This window comes from Centruroides vittatus, unplaced genomic scaffold, assembly GCF_030686945.1.
Source record: "Centruroides vittatus isolate TY-2023 unplaced genomic scaffold, ASM3068694v2 contig_1159, whole genome shotgun sequence".
NCBI classification, from domain to species: Eukaryota; Metazoa; Arthropoda; class Arachnida; order Scorpiones; family Buthidae; genus Centruroides; species Centruroides vittatus.
The window spans coordinates 233,304-254,469 of NW_027120745.1; the positions used below are offsets into that span (position 1 = coordinate 233,304).

At 30.5% G+C, this 21,166-nt stretch overlaps 1 protein-coding gene across 1 annotated transcript in view; it reads left to right on the top strand.

The window, feature by feature from the left end:
* The window catches only part of LOC136979888 (uncharacterized), a 32,193-nt gene extending 12,431 nt beyond the window's left edge, over positions 1-19,762 (top strand). Inside the window, exons 2-6 of the mRNA XM_067275917.1 lie at positions 11,723-11,909; positions 12,131-12,292; positions 13,192-13,399; positions 13,479-13,674; positions 17,465-19,762. Coding sequence (XP_067132018.1) covers positions 11,736-11,909; positions 12,131-12,292; positions 13,192-13,399; positions 13,479-13,674; positions 17,465-17,642 — 918 coding nt within the window. The 5' untranslated portion in view covers positions 11,723-11,735 and the 3' untranslated portion in view covers positions 17,643-19,762. The remainder of the gene's footprint in view (positions 1-11,722; positions 11,910-12,130; positions 12,293-13,191; positions 13,400-13,478; positions 13,675-17,464) is intronic.
* The last annotated feature ends 1,404 nt before the right edge of the window (positions 19,763-21,166 follow it).

Here is a 21,166-nt window from a genome sequence, read left to right on the forward strand (position 1 = left end):
TATGAATTAATTTACTAGATAGAAGACCTCCATATTAATGATGTGGTCTCTTCTCCAGAGATATGGTCTCATCATCAAACTTGATCAGCTGTCAAAATCCAATGTGCATTTTTTAGACATCACCATTCGGCTTACTGAAAGCAATATAGAGATGGAGGTATACTACAAACCCAGCTTCCTATGTCTATATATCCTGGCTGACACCGAGGACCCATATCCCCATAAGATTGCGGCATTCAGAGCATTAAAAAATCGGGCATTCACACACAATTCTCGATGGGAGGACACGGTCAAAGAACTTAGACACCTAGAGGACATTGCCACAGATCATGGATACAAAAGAAACCTAATCCATGGTTTAGCTCATAACTTCCATACTATAAACGCAAGGCGTCACATCTCCACGGAACAAGGAGGGTTCAATTTGATTCCTGACCAGGACCCAAATAAGAAACACACAGTTATACAATACAACAAAAACCTGCATTTCCTATACAAGGAAATAGCACAAAAGAAGGGCACCAAATTGGCTTACTCAAAAACGCAAACAATTTACTCGCTTCTGAGAATGCAAAAGACATACCAGATAGTTTGAGGGCACCAGGGGTATACAGTGTCCCAATAAGGGATCACAGGTTCCAGAGAGATCTTGTCTACATTGGATCCACCAAAAGGTGTGTTCAAAACAGGATCGCTGAACATAAATATGGCATTGACAAAAAAAGGCACACCACCACTCTGTCAACATATGCCATGGACCCCAATGTAAGAGTCAACTTAAATTTAACACCTGTCTCATAAAAAAAAAAACATTTAAAACCGACCACATTAGGGTCTCAGAAACCCTCAAAATTTACAAAGCAACCAAGTTGAGGAAATGTATAAATTTCAAGGATAGTAATGTAATATCTTATGCGTGGCGTTATGCTTTTGAAGAGCATCCGCATTAGTAATTATATATTATTCCCTGGAGGATAGACCACATCATTAATATGGAGGACTTACATCTAGTAAATTAATTCATAATCTTTGCTCTTTATTACATACTGGGGAAAATTAATTTTGTATTCAAAAACATTCTAGATCAGGCATGTCAAACACGCGGCCCGCCAACACATGGGTTGCGGCCCGCCGAGACTTTTTTAAAACTTTTTAAATATCAAGCTTTGACGCTTGAAGTTGGAAAGTGAACTTTTTTGAACTGTATGATTCCCGCCCTTTTTGTGTTTGTTCGTTCTGTATTTCGTCCAACCAATTCAAATTGGTCGACGCTATGAAAGACGGTTGGATAACGGCCGCGGCTTTGAATCTACGAACGATGATTGGCCGGCGAACATTGTAGGAGAGTGGATGTCGTGGAAGACTGCTACGTGCTTATTGGTCCATCAGCGATTGCTACAATCCGTATAAAAGGAAAGGTTTTGGCGCAAAAGTCAAGTTTTTGCTGGAACTTCAAGGCGGATGTTTGTGTGCTCTACCGTAAGGTGTTTTGTCTACTATTGCCATGATGAGTGACGGGAGGAGTGTTCCGAGTAACTGTATCTGAAGTATACGTCGTAAGGTGTCTTTTCGACGGATCCGTTCAGGAATAGTGACTTTTGGAACTTTGACTGTTTGTGTGAATCTACTTTGTAAACATCGTAATTTTTGTGATTTGTAAATCTCGTAAACCTTGTAAGTTCATGTAATGTCAAATAGTTGTCATAAACGTTTTGTTTAATTTGAAAAGAGGTATTTCAAATTTGACTAACTTCAAGAACAATGAGTAAGAAAAAGTCAATTGAGGAGGAACATCGTAATTTTCAAGAAAAATGGGAATTGCAATATTTTTGTGTCCAAAACAAGAATAAAATATTATGCTTGATATGTAAAAACTCTTTCAGTTCCTAAGGAATATAATCTTAAAAGGCACTATGACAGAAATCATAAAAGAAACTATGACCAATACGTTGCAAAACCATTTACCGAAGGGGAATTTATTAGTGAATGCTTAATTAAAGTGGCGGAAGTATTATGTCCAGCACAAAAAAAAAAAAAAAAATTAAAAGTGTAAGTTTAAGTCGAAATACTGTAGCTAGCAGAGTTGATGAAATAGCCGATAATTTGAGAAATCTACACAATTCAACAATATCAACATTTCAAGCCTACTCTATTGCAATTGATGAAAGTACAGATATTCGAAATATCGCTCAGCTGGCCGTTTTTATTCGCGGATGTGATGTTAATTTAAAAATAAGTGAAGAACTTTTGGAAATCATTCCTATGCATAATACAACCACTGGAGCTGATATTTTTGATGCACTTATAGAAGTTTTGAAGAAGTATAAGTTACCATTGGAAAAGTTAGTTTGTCTCACAACTGATGGTGCACCTACCATGACCGGTATTACTAAAGGAGTTGTTGCAAGATTAAAAGAAACATGCAAACCGCGTGGTAATAATAATTTTGAACATTTTCATTGTATTATTCACCAGCAAGTACTGCGCTCCAAAGTTTTAAATATCGGACATGTTTTAAAAATAGTCACCAAAATTGTAAATTATATTCGAGCACGTGGACTTAACCCTTTCCCTGCCGTTTGCCACGCCCCCTTATTTTGTAAAACGGCCAAGGTCAAAATAGGTAAATCAGGCAATATTATTTTAAAAATTCACCAAAAATTAAATTATTATTTGATTCATATGAAAAAAATCACATATATTTATCAATATAGTTAGTTTTAAATACGACATTTTTCAATAAAGTTTGTTTGAAAAATTTATGAGAAAAAAAAAATAATATATGATAATTGACATTCAAACTTGAAAATTTGTTACTTTTTGTCAAAATTAACATTGTCTGGTTACTTTATTCTTATTGTCACTGAGCCAGAATGACGTAGAATATTGTTCTGTACAATTTGGTATTACATTTATGCACGTACGTTTATTCGTTGTGAAATTATCTCACATTATATCAAACATTTGTTTGAAATCTGAACTTTATTCTGCTTTCATGTAATATAATTAACTAATATACTTTATTCATTTCATATCAAACAAGACTATATATTTTTGTAATAAACATATGATTACCAATAGCAATAGATGTAACATTTGCAAATATTTTAGATTTAAAAAAAAATTAAAAATAAAAAATTAAAAAAAATATTTAAAATATCAGAACTGAAGGTCATAACTTAAATATTTACGATATATTAACATATTATAGCTGAATAAACTTATTATAGCATAAATCAACTTATTATAGTAATATTATTGCATGAATATGCTAAAAATAAAATAAAAAATTATCAGAAAATGAAAAATTAAGAAAAAATAACCGATAATTAAAATTTTTTAAGTCGACAAAACACCACCTGGACAAAAATATGTAGAATGAACGATAAACAAGACGATGCCGTCAAGTGCTGACATCTGTTGTCGATAAATTTTATAAAAATCGATTGTTAACAGGGTAACGATCAATCGGTACCCTGGCCGTTTTGCTAAACGAATAGGGTAACGATAGATCGGTACCCTGGCCGGGAAAGGGTTAATAATCGTCAATTTGCTTCATTTCTGGAAGATATTGAATGCGAATACACCGATCTACCATATTATACGAAAGTTCATTGGCTTTCGAGTCATAAAGTGCTAAAACGATTCTTCACATTGCTGGATGAAATCATAATTTTCTTGGAAACAAAAAATTATGAATGCACTGAATTAAAAGATGGACAATGGATAAAGGACCTGGCTTTCTCAGTTGATATTACGAGTCATCTTAATCAACTTAATCTTAAGCTTCGAGGCAAAAATCATGTTGTTACAACGCTATTTGATAATATTAACGCTTTCAAACAAAAATTATCACTTTGGCTAAAACAAATAGAAAAAGGAAACTTGTCTCACTTTGAAAGCTGTCAATATCTATTGCTTAAATCACCTAAATTAAAATTTACAGAATATGCTCACCAAATTAAATTGTTAGAAACGGAATTCGATCGAAGATTTTCTGATTTTAAAAGCTGTGAATTACAATTTAGTCTTTTTACTTTGTCTCTATCTATCGATATTGAAACTTTGATGAAAACTTACAAATGGAATTAATTGACATAAGGTCATCATAAGTGCTCCTATTCATGACCACTAAGTCTTTTGATTTGTCTGCCCTTGTTAGCACGATATCGTCGTCCACTCTCCCTCGACACCAAGGCTATTTGGATTTGCTAAAACCCATAAAGAAGATAAGGCATTAAGGCCAGTGGTAGATAAAGGGAGCGCACCCACAATTTTACTAGAAAGATTTGTTAACGGCTTCATTAATAAATATTTACCCCAGAGTCCGTACAGCATAAAACAACCCATAGACCTCCTACACAGAATGGCTAGCATGAATCCGCAAGGAATTAATTGAAATCCAATGTGATAATTTGCTGAAGCAAAAATATATGGATGTTGAAATTCCAGATTTTCATACATATTTATCTGTAGATCAGTTTCCTAAAATGTTATCGTTTGTTACCCGTACACTGGCTATGTTCGGAAGCATTTATTTATGCAAGCAACTATTTTCTTTAATGAAAAATAACAAAAATTCAGAAAGGTCGAGGTTAACCGATCAACGTTTATCATCAATTTTAAAAATTGCATCGGCTCAATATATTCAACCAAATTTTGATGACTCGCTTTGTGAAAAACGTTGTCAAATATCTTCTAAAAAGTAATATTAAACTGTGACTTTGTTTATTTTTTATTATAACTTTTATTTTTGTTTTTTATAAAAAATATAAAATATTTACAGTTTAAGTTTAAAAAATAATATGAAATATAAAATGTTTATGTACGTTTAATATACAATACATTGAGTCTAATAAATACATAATATAATTGTGAGGACCGAATTGAGCCGGTCCGATTTTAATTTTTCATTATTTTAAATCCCCTTGGGAGATAACGATTGAGATCCGCGATAACGATCAAGCTTTGAAGGATGTACAGTCTTCCGCCGTCAAACCTGCTTCCCTCCTTCTCCGGATCCCACCTGAGTCATGGAACTCAAGTCACCACCCTCCATCGCGATTGGTGATCGTTACGGAAGGGACCGGGGGTATATAAAGGGGGAAGATATCTAAGAAGAGGGCTGAGGTCGGAGGAAGGGGAACGACTCGTTGACCCGAGTCCTGTACGAAGGCCATTCCAAGACGCCGGAGCCTCCGCCTACAAGCCGATCCTGCTGCCCACCTGCCGCACTGCCAGGAAAGACACCCGAAGAACCGTCAGCTGAGCCGAAGAATATTCTCGATCGTAGTCGATAACCGAGAGGTATGAATCCCCTAACCATTGTGAGCTCTCTCTCTAACGCGATTAGGGACGGAATGCGTCGCTCCGATGTAATCGATTCTCTATTCTAATAAATCTTATCTGTGTTGTCCTGCTACTACAGATATTGCCTTTTTCTTATCGACGACCCCACACTTCCTCCACTCGACCTGACAATTAACGAACTGATCCCGACAAGTCGGGATAGTACAATAAATTTAGCCATCCTAGACAGTGGGTTGGGTCTTACCGACCTGAACGCCGAGAAAAAAAGGAGGTAGGACGGAGTCGTTCCCACATAATCATTCTAAAAACCGTATTTTATTAATTTTTTGAACATTGAAAACATGCGGCCTCCGACTTATACAAAATAGATCATGTGGCCCGCAATATCATATGAGTTTGACATGCCTCTTCTAGATTCTTAACATTCCATATTTGGAACGACAACAAACCTGATGAAGATCTTGGTAAAAGATTGAAAACGTTATTTCAGTAAATATATTTGTATCGTACTGGAAATTTAAAGGTTTTGGAAGAGATGCTTATTGTATTCCAGCCTGACATCAAGTATGTGAAAATCTTCTTAGATGGCTGTGCCTGCAAATAGATAAAAAATACCAGCAGAATTTTTTCTCTAAAAGATCAGACTGAAACATGTAGACTCGTGTTAGATAAAAGATGGGAGGCACTTAAGACAATACAACATACTCATAGTCTGCATTACTTAAAACCAGTTTCTCACTGTTTTATTTGTGAAGTCAGTTCTAGCATCAAGTCTTATGCAAATCACCACAGCTATGAGTTTTGAAAAAGAAACTAGCATGTGACTCTCAAATAAAATGTATTTAACATATGGTAAGTTTCTTTTGCAAATTACTGTTCAGAAATAGTTAAATTGCTGATGATAACATGTAATTTTTGTATATGCCACACTCATAATCATTACATATTAATATCAATAGATAGTAAGATTTCCTCATTAATGACAGTTTGTTGTGGGTGTTCTAAAAGACAAGGACTTGGGGTAAATGTGAAAATATAATCTCGATTTTTAAGTGAAAGGATTTACAGAAATCAGGCAATGGTCTTTGTGAATAAAAATTTGATGTCCTTTTGTGTTAGATCTGTAACCATAACCAATTAACTTTAATACTCTTAATAAAACAATAATAGAAAACCACTGAATCACTTATGTAAGACTATAATGCTTCCACATTAAGGAAAATGAAAAGCTGTATCTACTAAAAAAAATGTTCTAAATTTTCCTTCTGCGACTGTCATACCCATAACAGTGGATGAACCCTTCATGAAAAATACACAAACTTTTACACATATTTGACTTCAAACATTGAAGATCAAACCAGATAGAACAAATAATTTTTCTACAGGAGTTACATCATCAGTATTTTCAAGTTCCTAGCTAATTCAACCATTCATTCAAAAATTTACTGATAAACACAAATTAGATAAACAGAATCTACATCAAAACAGTTCACAAACAAAATTTTTTCTCAAACAACTGGATGAATGAATCTGACCAATACATAAACTTCCTATATGCAATTAACTTAGAAGGAAAGCAAGAAGTCGTAGTCTTTTCTGTTATAAAAATGAAAATTGGAGAATGATCTGATAATTCATCATTCAGTATCCTGAAATCAGAAAAAAAGGAATCAGGTTCTGGGAATAATAACTAAATCAATTATCAACTTACTTGATCCAAAAATATATATAATTATACTGATATATATGAGTCTTGTCAGCAGCCAACATGAAGCTCCTAATATCAGACAGAGACAAGAAGCTACACTATTTAAAGGTTTTTGAGTAGGTGCTTAGAGACAAGAAGTTCGTATTATGCAGGGAAGAGGACTTTCTACGCAGGGCCACAGACTTCCTCAACCATTCACATGCTGTAGTCTTACAGGAGTACCCAACTCCAGCTGTGTTAAAGAAGACAAAGAAAATAGTCTCTCTTCTGGCTGTAGTCTCTACTCTTTCAGTGCACTTGGACCCCCCCTCTTCCAACGTTGCCTGCCCCAGGCTTTTCTTTAGGGCTAAAACACGCAAAGTGGGCTGGCCATTGAGATCACTAGTTAACAAGAGGTCCCACCTGAAGTCACTAGTTAACAAGAGGTCCCACCCTATCTACTACCTTGAAAAAGTGCTTGTTAAGCTGCTTGGTCGGCTTCTTCCCTCCTCCTTACATGTCACAGTGGCATTAGCCACTATGCTGGCTGGTCTGTCCCCTAATACGTATAATTTTTACAAAATGGATGTCGTTGCTTTATATCCTTCTGTACCTCACTTTGAGGTGGTCATGCAGGCCAACGCCTTACTCGTCAAAGAGGGCTTCACTGTGCAGCAGGTTTTGGAGATTCGTGAAGTCTTACTCTTTATCACAGAACACAATTACTTTCACTTCAATGGGAAGGTATACCTACAAAAACAAGGTGTCCCAATGAGTTCTCCACTGTCCACTATATTAGCAGAATTGGTTATGAGACATGTGGAGCACAGGGTCTTTAGTTTCCCCCTCACAATAGCTTACCTGTTGGTATATTTGAGGTACGTAGACAACATTCTTTTGGCATGGCAAGGCATGGAGGACTCTTTCCTGACATTAGAACAATACCTTGCCAGCATATATTCATCCATCAGTTTCACCTGTGAAAAAGAAATTGGGAGAAAAATTGCTTTTTTAGACCTGCACATCTCCAAATCCCAGGGAAATTTGGTGTTCTTCATCTTCCACAAATTTGGTAATATTCCCCCCATAATACCACAGCCTACCGGCCCCTTAATCAGAAGGGTCTTTTTAGTACCTTCCACACAACACCTTATCAACACTGAGCTAGAGGCCATCTGCACAGTGGTATGCATGGCAGGATATGGTCCCGCCAAGTACAACCATATCCAAAACAGAGTCAAACAGTTCCTTTTTCCTGCCACTACTTTGTGCAGGCCAAGGGACTGGACAGTACTCCGTCCTTCCCTCCTATTTTGTGGCCACCTCACAGCCCAGATTTGCCAGATATTTAGGCAAAATGCATTTCTCTTAACCATAGCCCTGCACCAAGTCTGAGAAGACTTGTATAATGACAAAGATGCTGTTTCCATCCTGGAAAAATCTGGTGTATATTCCATTCCCTTGCAAAACTCAATATCAGTGCTATACACCCTATATAGGCGTGACCACCAGAATACTGGCCAACCACCTATCTGAGCCCCAACATTCTGTTGCGGTGGGAAATTGTGATACCAAACTATCCAAGTTGGTAGTGCAGTTGGTGCATTGCCACCACACATCGCTTTGGAACCGGGTGGCAATACTCAGGCATTTTGAAGGGGGCCTGGTGTATATTTGGGAGGCCCTCTTCACCATGCTGCTGTCTCCTTGCAACTCCCTCACCTTTGAATTGCCTGAAGTTTGGATTAGTTTGTACAAACATTTAAAAATCATTAACATTATAGTTCTGCATTTACCCCCCCCACCTTCACTATGAATTAAGGTGCATGCGTGTCATCGTTACATGTGTTTCAAGTTAATATTTAATTTTACTTATTCTTATGGTTATTCTTCCAAACGACTAATGTGTTTACTATGTTCTATATTTGTTAAGGCGCATGCATGTCATTTTTACGTGTTTCAAATTAATCTTTTAAATTATGTTCCATATGTTCTTAATGTTATATTATGTTCCAAACAGCTAATGCCGTTATTGTTTAAATTTAAACACGTTCGAAATTTGTTTGTTTTTAATTACTACCTGAGGACAAAGTTCTTATCTACATTGAAAGTGCTAGCCAGAAATGAAAAGTTACTTAAAATTCTTCTTAACGCCTTTGGTGTGAATTTTTGCTTGAGCTAAACGATTGTTGGCATGACATCCACAGTACGTATGTAAATTTATCTTACAAGATGTGCTGTTTTAATATATTCAAACAACTAATACATCAACACTATTTTTTAATTTTAAAGTCATTTGAAAAGTTGAAATCTTAATTTCCAAGATTCTTCTTTGTCTCTCTACTGGAGAAAAACAAATGTCATAATTTCTGTTGGTTTACTTGGTAATTTGCATCTTCATTTAATAGAATTTTTTGGAATAGAAGAAATATCTTTTAGGGGTGGAGGTTCTAGTTGTCATTGTTATTACAAATTACCAGAAGAATAAAAGCATTAGAATATAAATATAATTTCAAAAAGATTACAAGCAGGAAAAAATTATCACTCAATCATCTACACAAAACCCTATGCAGCATCAAAACATGGTTTATTAAACTGAAAAATGATAAGAGTACAACCACCCTTCAGTAACATCTTTAGGGAAATCTGGAGAGCAATAGACAGGAGAATATTGTTCAAGAAGAATCCTACAGTTTATAAACTTCTGTGGAATGACAAAGATCCAAGGAATCCTTTGAGAATTTGGGTTTTCTACTTAGTACCTATCACAGATGATAGGATAGCACATGCCTTGGTATATGTGGGAACTACCATGCAATTCTTAACTTCATGGTTAAAGGAACATAAGTATTCTTTTAAGAAAGCACTTACTTCTATAGCCCTGGCTGCTGGGGCAACTCCTTTACCTGTGTACCTATGTACTCCTTCACTGTGGCACTCGGCTGGTGCTGTAAGTAATCACAAATGATTATATCTAAATTTAAATACATTTGGAAGAGAAGGCTTGCTCAGGGTCCGTATGGCATTATTGGCAAGTGCACCACGTGATGAGCAGAGGTTGTGGGTTTAAGTTCTACTCCAGACTAGTTCTTTTCTTCCAAGATGTTCTAAATTATTTATGAAATTATTATAATTATTAATTTAGATAAGTAGTGGCACTTAATGTTTACCTTTAGCACAAAATTACTTAGTTATTAATATGCTAATTATTAAATATAGCATATTAATAGCCTCGTTAATTACGGTGATTGGGTTTGGCTTTGTATCAATATATCAGGTTTCAGGAAGTTTATATTTATATATATGTTAGGTTCAAAGATCAAAAATGCTCAGTCAGCCAAAAAAATGATTATAATGCACAAATTTTGTATCTTGGTTGCTTATAAAGAGTCATTATGCATTCTTCCATTTTTTAAAAATGATAAAATGTGTTGTGGCTCTTCATAAGCAGCCAGGATGCTTCTTGTGATTTGTTTCTGTAAAGTCACAACACATTCTGGTTGGTCTTATTTTTTCTGTTCATTTGGCATTTTTGATTTTTGAGCCTAACATATACATGCTTACATACATACAAAAATGATGATATTTTTTGTTTCAATGAAAGAATTTTGGTAAATTTTAAAATATCTATCTATTTGATTTTATACATGTTATGTCCTAACTATTATGAAAAAGAACAAGTCCATGACTCTTAACAATTGCACTTCTTTTACATAAGACGCTGGCCAGACAAAGTACCAGGGTTCCTTTGTTAACTGTTTTATGTCCCCATACCCTGAGGCACTAGTGTTGCCAATCAATCATACAGTCTTTGAGGCAATGATGTTGCCAATACATAACAATATATTGTGATGTTCGTTATGATACGTACTGGATCCCGCGAGCAGGAAGGTACAAAAAAAAAGGCTTTGATTACAAAAATAGCACAAAGTATTATTTATTCACAACGAAACGGTTCTTTTTTACACGATCCCAACTTTATCTCACTTACTTAGTCAAGATACACAGGCGTTGACCAATTCTTTTTATCTAACCAACAAACAAGACTTCGTGGTACGTGACAAATATACGCGGGTCGATATATTTTTACTCTAACTTAAAAACTAAACTTACATCTATCTTATAACTAAAATAAAAATGAAAAAAATGGAAATTAAGAATAAAGGACAGAGAGAAAGATTAGAAGATACCCGGGATTTTTTTTGAATCGATGAATCTTGGAGTAAGACACCTTCCCCGATTCTTTTCTCCTTTATACTCTTTTGACTCCTCTGTTGCCGTAGACCTTATCTTTTTTGTCTCGATGTTCTACTTATATGTTCGCTGTTCTCCACTTCTTTCTCGGATCCCTTAGCACCTTGCAGTCTCTCGTATTCTTTTGTTTCTTTCCTTTTTTCACTCTCGAGCACTGCCTTCCTCGTGCTTCTTCTTTCGGATCCCACACAAGAATGGTCTCTCTTCAGCCGTTTTACCCTCAGGCTCCACACTCTTCTTTTGTTTTCCCACGTTCTCGGAACTGGTCGTCTTACCCCCATGGGAGAAGGATTAAGAAAACGTTCTAGGAAGAATTTTAGAACAAAGAAACAGGAAAGACTTAAAACTAATCCAATAAAAATACCAAACATATGTACAAAATTATACAAAAAAAACATGGCCGACGGCCACAATATAATATATAATTATCAATTACTTGTGGAATTTTTAATAAATATGTATTTTTAACAGAAGAAAAATCAAAATGGCTATACAAGTCCTTGATGTAGATCATCTTGGTGTTAGTGCCATTGTGACAGTGGCCATGCAGCTCTTCTTCTTCATACTAGCATCAGCCTTTCAGTTTGATAAATTGGCTGATTTTGCAGGAGGAACTAATTTCATTATCGTTGCTTTATTGACTCTCTTTCTTGGAGAGGTAAGTTAAATATCATTTAATATTAAGAACTCCTATAAATATGCAAGAATATGTTTTATCACTAAAATTATTAAAGTTTTGTAGTTAAGATAAAGTAGGTTGCTTTTGATGTTAACATATTAAATTATTAATAGAATTAAAATTACATTTTTTGAAATAAAGAGGTTTTAATATTCAGATTAATTACAATTAATAAAAAAATTGTGTTAATTTTAAAATAGACATATGACATGCGACAATGTTTAGTCACTGCATTTGTGTGTGTATGGGGTGCAAGGCTGTCTGGATTTTTAATGTATCGAGTAATGAAAGTTGGAAGAGATCAGGGTTTTGAAGATAAGAGTCATAGTATTATAAAATACTTAATATTTTGGACTTTCCAAGTAAGTAATATGCATATATGAAAATATCATTTGATTCATATATATTATGAAAATCAGTTTGTTATTTATATAAACATTAAAATCTTGTAGATCCTAAATTATTAACTTCAAATTTATAATTTTTAGATATTTACACAGTTTTTTTAAAAAATCAGTTCCAATATTATAAGAAAAATCATATTCTTAACACTAAATAAATGTAATAAAATATTTTGAGAATTTCATTATTCAAAAAAATAGATCTTTGTGATGAATGAAAGATATAAGGTTAAAAAGGAATAAATTAGAATCAAATTGTTATTTAAAAAAAAAAGAAAAACACTATTAATTACCTTGTGTTGAAAATGAAATATTGTTTTATGCATTTGGAATTAAAACTGTATTTGTCAAATGAAAGTGTGGTTCTGATTTTTAATATTATATTATTAAATATAAATATGTATTTATAAACAGATGAAGACACTGGTAGAATCTTTTGTAAGTATAAAAATATATTAAAAATTTGACCAAAATCAGACAATATAATTGAACTTTTACAGTTGAGATTGTGAATAAAATGTGTGATACTAATGTTAAATTTCATATATTACTAAAAATTTGTCTGTTAAATTATTACTAATTGTCATCATTGTTGAAAACGAGTACAAAAATTGCCATACTCGCATCATTTGTTTTGTTCTTATCTCTTATGTGCATTAAACAAATGAACTCTCAGATTAAATCAAAATTAGAAATAATATTAACATTGATTAGAGATGATAATTACATTTTTTATCTGTCTGTTTTATCAAAAATTTCTGTTATCAGTAAATTATTCTTTATATTCAGAATTATTAATTAATTTTTTTTGAGATTTTTTTCTTTGATGTAATCATTTAAACAAAGCAGTTTTTTTACAGGGTGTTTGGGTGTATCTTGTTAGTTTGCCAGTTATATATATAAATTCACCTAGAAAAGCTGTTCCAAATTCACCGCTTCCAATGACAACATTGGATTATGTTGGTTCCTCAATGTTTGTATTTGGCTTATTATGTGAAACATTTGCCGATATTCAGAAATTTCGCTTTAAAGGTGATCCTGCAAACAAAGAACGGTGGTGTGATTATGGTGAGTACAAATTCTCAATATTGAAAAATTATTAGATAAAATTTATATCTTAATAATATATATTGGATATTTTATTTAGGTTTGTGGAAGTTTTCTCGACATCCAAATTATTTTGGAGAGATAATTTTGTGGTGGGGAATATTCCTTATAGCAATAAATGTTATTAAAGGACCAGAATGGCTTTCCATTATTAGTCCATTATTTACAACGGGTATTATTTTATTTCTAAGCGGAATACCTTTATTAGAGAAAAGTGCCGACGATCGCTACAGAGGGTAAGACTACTATTTTAAAATTCTTTTTGTAGTAGTAAGTAATGTTTATTGTAATAGGATTGAACCTGTTACATGGGGTGTTTCAATTATTAACCAATCACAATCATATAACAACATATTAGTTCCATATAATATATCTTAACTATTTAGTTTAACATTGACACACATATTCATTAATGAAAGGTTAAACTTTTAAATAACATGCTATATAATTTAATTACAAAAATTTTTTAACAAATTGGATAACTTATAATTAGTTACGATTCTGCTGTATGAGAAGAAATTTGTACTTGCTATTTACGTTGATAATCATATACAACACATGGAAGTAATATCCATTTCAGGACTCTAATGCTTCTTTACAAGAACAAAACATATAAATTGGGAAAGATCCCTACATCCATAACAATATCATATCAACTTTATTTAAATTTAACTGTCATATTCTTTTTATACTTTTAAAATGATGCAAATATAGTCTCATCTTTAAATTGTCCTAGTTCCTATAAGGTTTTTAATTCCCTCATGCAATAATATGCCGATCATATTGTTCCAAACTCTGCTAGAAATCACTGTCAAATGAACTTTCCTCTCATCTCCATAACTTGGTATAGGTGAAACATAGGTAACTACAATATTTACTTTTTCGGAATTTCCTCTTAGTATTAGTTGTGTCGGAAAAAGATATAACTCGTCTATCTTTATTCCTTGGCCAGTAGCAATAGGTCACCAGACAGATACCCAATCCACTTACACACCGCGCCTTGCCAATGTATGTTTTCGTTGTAAAAATCCTTAGTTTCTACGCATTGCAGATAACCATGTCACTATTAAACCAATGATGGAGTGAAATTTCATATTACCTTAGGCAACACTATGAAACTTTCCTTACAGACTTGGAAGTTCCAGAACCTATTAGATGTTTATTATTATCATTACAATTTGTATTTGTAGAAGGAAAATTTGCTGTTAAATTTTCATTAACTACAGTCTAACTTGGTTATAACATCGTTGGATGTAACGACAACCCTTATGTAACGTCAAATTTTTATCGGTCCCACGACTTTACTATACTAGATAATGTTAAAAATACCACTTGTAACGACACAAAACCCTGTTTTAACGTCATATTTGAAGCACTCCCAAATTTACAAATTTTATTTCACAAAGAAAATAGTATGTGTTTAGACGTAGGGTCAGAGTCCACTTTCTAGAACGACTGTGGGTGGTACTCTTCCCACCTGACTTTGGTGGGGTGAGGTTTGCTACACTTTTAACGATGTGACGATTGGTTATTATGTACTCATTTTTAAATTACTTTATGCTAAATTGTTAAATATTCTATTATTTTTAATATAACATTACATTAAATAGTTTATAAAGAAATAATTGAATTATTTTTAATTGGCATACATTAGTTTAACGTTTTGTTGCCTTTTGATTCGATATTATTCTCAAAACCGGAAGTTCCACCATTATTGAAACTTATGACAAATAGAAATTTCTTATAAAAGGAAATTTTTGAAATTTTTAATTACATCAATGTAAACTTTGACATAATAATGTAAATAAAGTTGATTTAAACATGTAGTTTGCATTTTTATACATATAATAATAAATTTATTATGATAATAATAGACTTCACAGATAGCGACACTCTGTTATAACGCCAAAAAATTGCCAGTCCCATGGATGATGTTATAAACGAGTTAGACTGTATTTGAATATCTGTATTTCCAATTTTCTCTTATCCAGTACAAATTTTCTTGGGTTTATTGTTGTAACATTATAAATATTCAAATCACTATTTGGATCCCTCAATGGAGGAACTTACAATTAATTAATTTCTTCCTAAAAATTATTTATCACTTTATCTAAATTAATGTCATACATAAATATTTTATTTTCTATGATATAACAGTCATCTCTGATAAATTTGTTACCTTTTAATCTTTCTTGTTTAATTATCGTTGGTAATTTTTTCCTTCTTAATCTGGATCTTTTGCATAAATTGGTAAAAATTGTTTTATTTTTTCTCCTTTCTTTGCTATTAACTTTAGCTTTTAATTTCCAAAATTCTTTTAATATCAAGTTTCTATTATACAAGGAATCTAATACAATCTTCACAATAGAGTTAGATCCATTATAATTTATCCTGGTTAAGCTTTCTATAGAGCTATTTTTAATTCTCAGATCCTCTTTAATAAACTGGTTGATTTTGTTAGCGTAATCAGTCAAAGTAAATGGAAAATTTATGATTATGATATTTCTATTAGTTCTCTCATTTTTTAATTTATCTAGTTCAAATTCGAACATACCTTTAAAATGACTATTGTTCTTAGATAATGTCTCTATTTCTTCCATTTTCTGTGACACACTCACTAGTTCTTCTTGAAAATGCTTTTTTTTTCTTCCTTCATTAAATTAAGTTCTATCTCAATTCCTTGAATTTCCCTATTAAGCTGTGAAAAGTTATTTTGTAGTAGTTCATATATTGATTTTAGTGTGTATTGTGAATCATCCTGTACCAGGGGATCCTTATCTCCTAATGCTTGGAAAAATTCAGGTATTTTCGTAGATCTTGTGGTATCAAGACTACCTCCACCATACTTCTCTTCAATTTGAAGGTATTCTTCATTCAATAGATCATACACTTGATTTTCTTTAACTGTTTCTTTAAAACTTTGCTTATGTGGCCTACCACGCCCCCTCTTTGCATGTCCATTTGACTCAAATGTTGGGGAGAACGGGAAAGAGGACCTGGATTAGGTTCTATTCCAGCAATTAATAATAGGCATACGATTAATTCCAAAATCAATCTATTAACGAATATCCACATCCTTAACTTAACCAAAATACAGTTATAATTTCTGGTACGAACTATTTTTAAACTTATAAATGTTTGTTTTATCTTGATAAGCAGATATTATGTGGAACATACAAAGAAAGCATATAAATAAGCATTTACACACATTTATAATAAGTTCTGCTACAACACATTGGCCATTTTTCTGAAGTTTATTAAAAATGAAAGTTGATAGTTTCTAACATTAATTAAACTTAAATAATATTGTATGTATTTATCAGTTATATTGATGAAATGGTTTTATTATATTATTACTAAAGTAACAGTTTAATACATTTTGCAGCTGAAGAAAGTAAACATTATAAAAATAAAAGCAAAGTGTAATTTATTATTAACAATAATAAATTCCACATAAACAAACAAGACTTTATCAATTTTAAACTTTATGGAAACTTTAATTTTCTCAAGAACTTAATTTAAATTCTATAATGATTTTTATTTAACATTAATCACCATAATTAATTTTTTATATTAATATAATTATTATGAGAAAATAGGAAAAAAGAATCAAAGAAACATTGTATGTTCTAGTTGTCTTTAGTACTATACAAATGATTATACCATAGTATTTGAAAATATTTTTACAGGATAAAATTTTTGATTATAATATTTACTTCAAATTTTTTATAATTATGTAAATATAAATGCCTTGTTTTTTATAATGATTACTTTTTAAATCAAAATTTTCTTTGAACAAGATTATTTAAAATTAGAAAAATTAAATGAAATTATGATGATAAAAATACTATTACATATTTTATGTAAGATTCTATTTTATAAAGCAAATTATATAAAGTTTTTATTAATATTTGTTTGAAATTACAATAAAATATTTCAGTTAATGTATTATATTTTAATTATATTTTTAATAAACATAATGTTATGAATTTTGTTCTTCCATTGAAATTGAAGTTATAATTTTAGGCAAGAAGATTATCACAATTACAAGTGTTCAACAAGTCCACTGATACCATTACCTCCATCCTTATATGGCATTTTCCCAGGTTTCTTCAAATGTGTCCTCTGTTGTGAATTTCCTCTGTATGATTTTCTTGACTTCCAGCCAGGTGATATTGGCACTCCATTAGAAACACCAACATAATTGACAGATATTTATACATAAGTATAAGAAAATAATTCATTTTAAATATAGAAATTAAGTGAAGGCATTTTCATTACAGCAGTAATTGTAAAAAGGCATTAAGATTATTTAGATACATTTCATTTTTATTAATAATATAATAAGATTTAATGTAAGTCATGACAATCAATAATCTATTGTAAATTACTACATTTTGAAACTTGTATATAGCAATGTATTATTATGTATATATTGATAACCTATATAATTTATTGTAACTTTATGTTAACATGCATTATTAAATAATGCTATTAACTGATTAAATATAAGTACATTTTAAATTAGTAAATAATTTAAAAACTGTAATATTTATTATCTAATTTACAATAATTTTTCTGACTTTAAGGAGCTGTTTAAGCTATTAACATGTTCACTGCCAGTGATTTCTTGGAGAGGTCTATACTGCAACATTGCATTGTCGACCTCACTTATGAGTATTGTAAAAATTTGTTGTTTCTTTCTTGGAAATTTTATTTGTTGTCTTTAAGAAAAAATATTTTTATTTTGTTTATTGTATACTTCTAAGAATGTATTATATTTTATATAATTTTTGACAATTTTAACATACATAAATTAAGTAAACAAATGGTTAGGAACATATCCCTAGAGGGGCAGTGAACATGTTAAATATTCTTGCATATTATACAAATATATTTTATTTTGGAAATTTCTATACTTTTTGAGCAAATATAAGCAAATAGAAACTAGTTATAGTTTATTATAGTAACTTGTGATTATAGATATGTAGTAAATACAAAGCTATCATTATACGTATTATAATTAATAAATCTTAGATTTAAATATTTAGAGCTTTGCAGTTCTTCTGTGTTTATATATAAAAATACTTTTTCTGAACTTACATTATTTTAAATATGATATTAACCAACTAATTAAATTACTTCTAACTTAAATTTGTATCTAAATATAATTTCTTTCATCTGCCAAAAGCTGAACATTAGGAAAAGTTATTCATGATATTGAGAAAAGGTCATAATGTAGATATATTAATTTTTATTAAATATTAAACAGATTATTATTTATTGTCTGAAATAGTTTTAGTAATTTAAGATGAAATGTTTTATCTAAAAATGTAAAATTGTACGGAATTGTAAATTTTATTAAATATGCAAAACTAATATCAAAACTGTATGCATATATATATAAAAATAGTTTAAGATAGTGTAAATGATCATATTAACTTATATTTGGATATAACTTTACACTTAAAGTATATTTATTTATATTTTTTTTAATTTATTGTTTATTAAATCCTTATTTTTATTTGTGAGAAAACCTTGTTGCAAAAATATTGATGCACCATAAAGCTGACATGCAACTGTCATCAAATTCTACACATGGATATTGCTGAAAAAATAAAAATTTCATTACGATATTACATCATTAAAATACAGTTTCATCACAAATGTTACAAATCAGAAAATGACAAAAACTCAGTTTGGCAATTAATGCAAACTGATCAATATCTGAGATGACTTTACAATTTACTAATATACAACATTTGTGATGAAACTGCTCTTCAGTGTAACCTTATGCTGTGACAGTGAAAAAACAAAATTTATTACAGTATCATTTCACATACAGAATTTGACTATTGCATACTAGATTTAAGGTGCATCAGTTTTTTGCATCAACATTTATATAAAAATATACTTATTATATAGATGTTATTTATATTTTTAATTATATTAGACTATATATTTATTTTTTTAAATTAATTTTATTGGTGTAGATCACACCTTAGTTCCATGTCATAATTTATTTGATATGCATTGATTGCATTTTCTTTTATTCGAATTAAACACATCTTTCATTTAAATTATTAGAAAATAGATATTCTAGTCAACATTTATTTTATTGTCTATATGACATAATGTACAGAATTCATAAAACCCATATTTAAAATGCATAAAAAATATCAGGACATTTGATTTGGATTTAATCTAAGCCATTTCTTTAAAAATATACATAATTCAATATGTGAATTTGAAATATAATCAGTTTTAAAGTATTTAATTGTGAAAAATTATTACTTGAAAGATTCAAGTTAATATACTAATTATGCAATATACATAATTTACTAAAAGTAACTTTTATATATTGAACTGATAAAAATTTATGCTAATGACATAAATATATTTATTAAAAATAAACTGTATATTTATTTAAAAAAAAGAGAGAAAAATTTGTTCTCAAGGTTAATTCATATTGAGCGTAAACTATTAATGGATTAAAAAACTTATTGTAGAATGGTCTCATTGATGACAAAATATAATTAATCACAATATTAGTTATCTGAAACATTATTACTGAGACAAGTATTACATTATTCAACAATTTGCATTCAATATTAAACTTAGCAATTGCTAGAGAGGGAAGATAATTTGGAAATTAAGGGAATTTATTTCTAAATTTTATGGTTAAATATATTTCATTAAATTTTTCATTAAAAATTTTATAGAACTGATACCAAAAACCCTTAAATTCAGTAAAAATGGAATGTTTGTTAATGGAATGATTGTTTTGAACATGCAAAATGGCCATCATTAGGTTCTAGAATGGAATATAATAAATAGAACTTTAAAGATTCTGCAATAGTATCACATGCTTATATATATATCACTGTATTTATTTAATTTATTTTGTGTTTAATATGTTTTTTAGAAAATAAGAATAAATAATTAACATGTTTAATTTTAATATGTTTTAAGCTCATGTGCATGTGATTCTCTAGTAAATTTGTATTTTTTGAATACTTAGAATTTCAAATTTGCTTTTGGTTCTATTTATTATATTCCATTCTAGAATCTTATGACGGCAATTTTATATGGTCAAAAACATTCGTTACGTTAATAAACGTTCCATTTTTATTGGATTTAAGGTTTCTTGGTATTAATTTTAGTAAATATATCCAGTTTTTTGGAGTTTCTTCACTAAAACTGTTAGCCTAGTATTTTATATTTATCCACTTTGCATAAAAATATCCATGATATCATTGAATTAATTAATAATTTACTTCCTAAAATACTTTAGCATTCTATACTGGTTAATGTAATTTAATAATTAGAAAATAAATATTGGAATTGGTAGCAAAAAATATTATTAGATATAGTATTTGAAAGTCTTTATTTTTATAATTATTTTCAAAACAAGGATGAAAATATTTCATTAAGCATTTATCTGTGCCAAATTTTATTATAAAAATTTCTCCAAAATAATATGCAATAAAATTTTATGAAAAACTGATAATGATTCTCTTAATCTATACTTTTAAATATATTTTGATATTTGATGAATATTTATTGATATATATGTATATAAAATATGATACACTTTTCAAAATTATCTTTATGAACACTGCATAAATATTTCTTTCTATATAATATAAGTTTTACAAAAAGTTGTATTTTATTCATGATGCGAATGAAGGTTTTATTATTAAAATAGTGAAATTTATTAATATATTT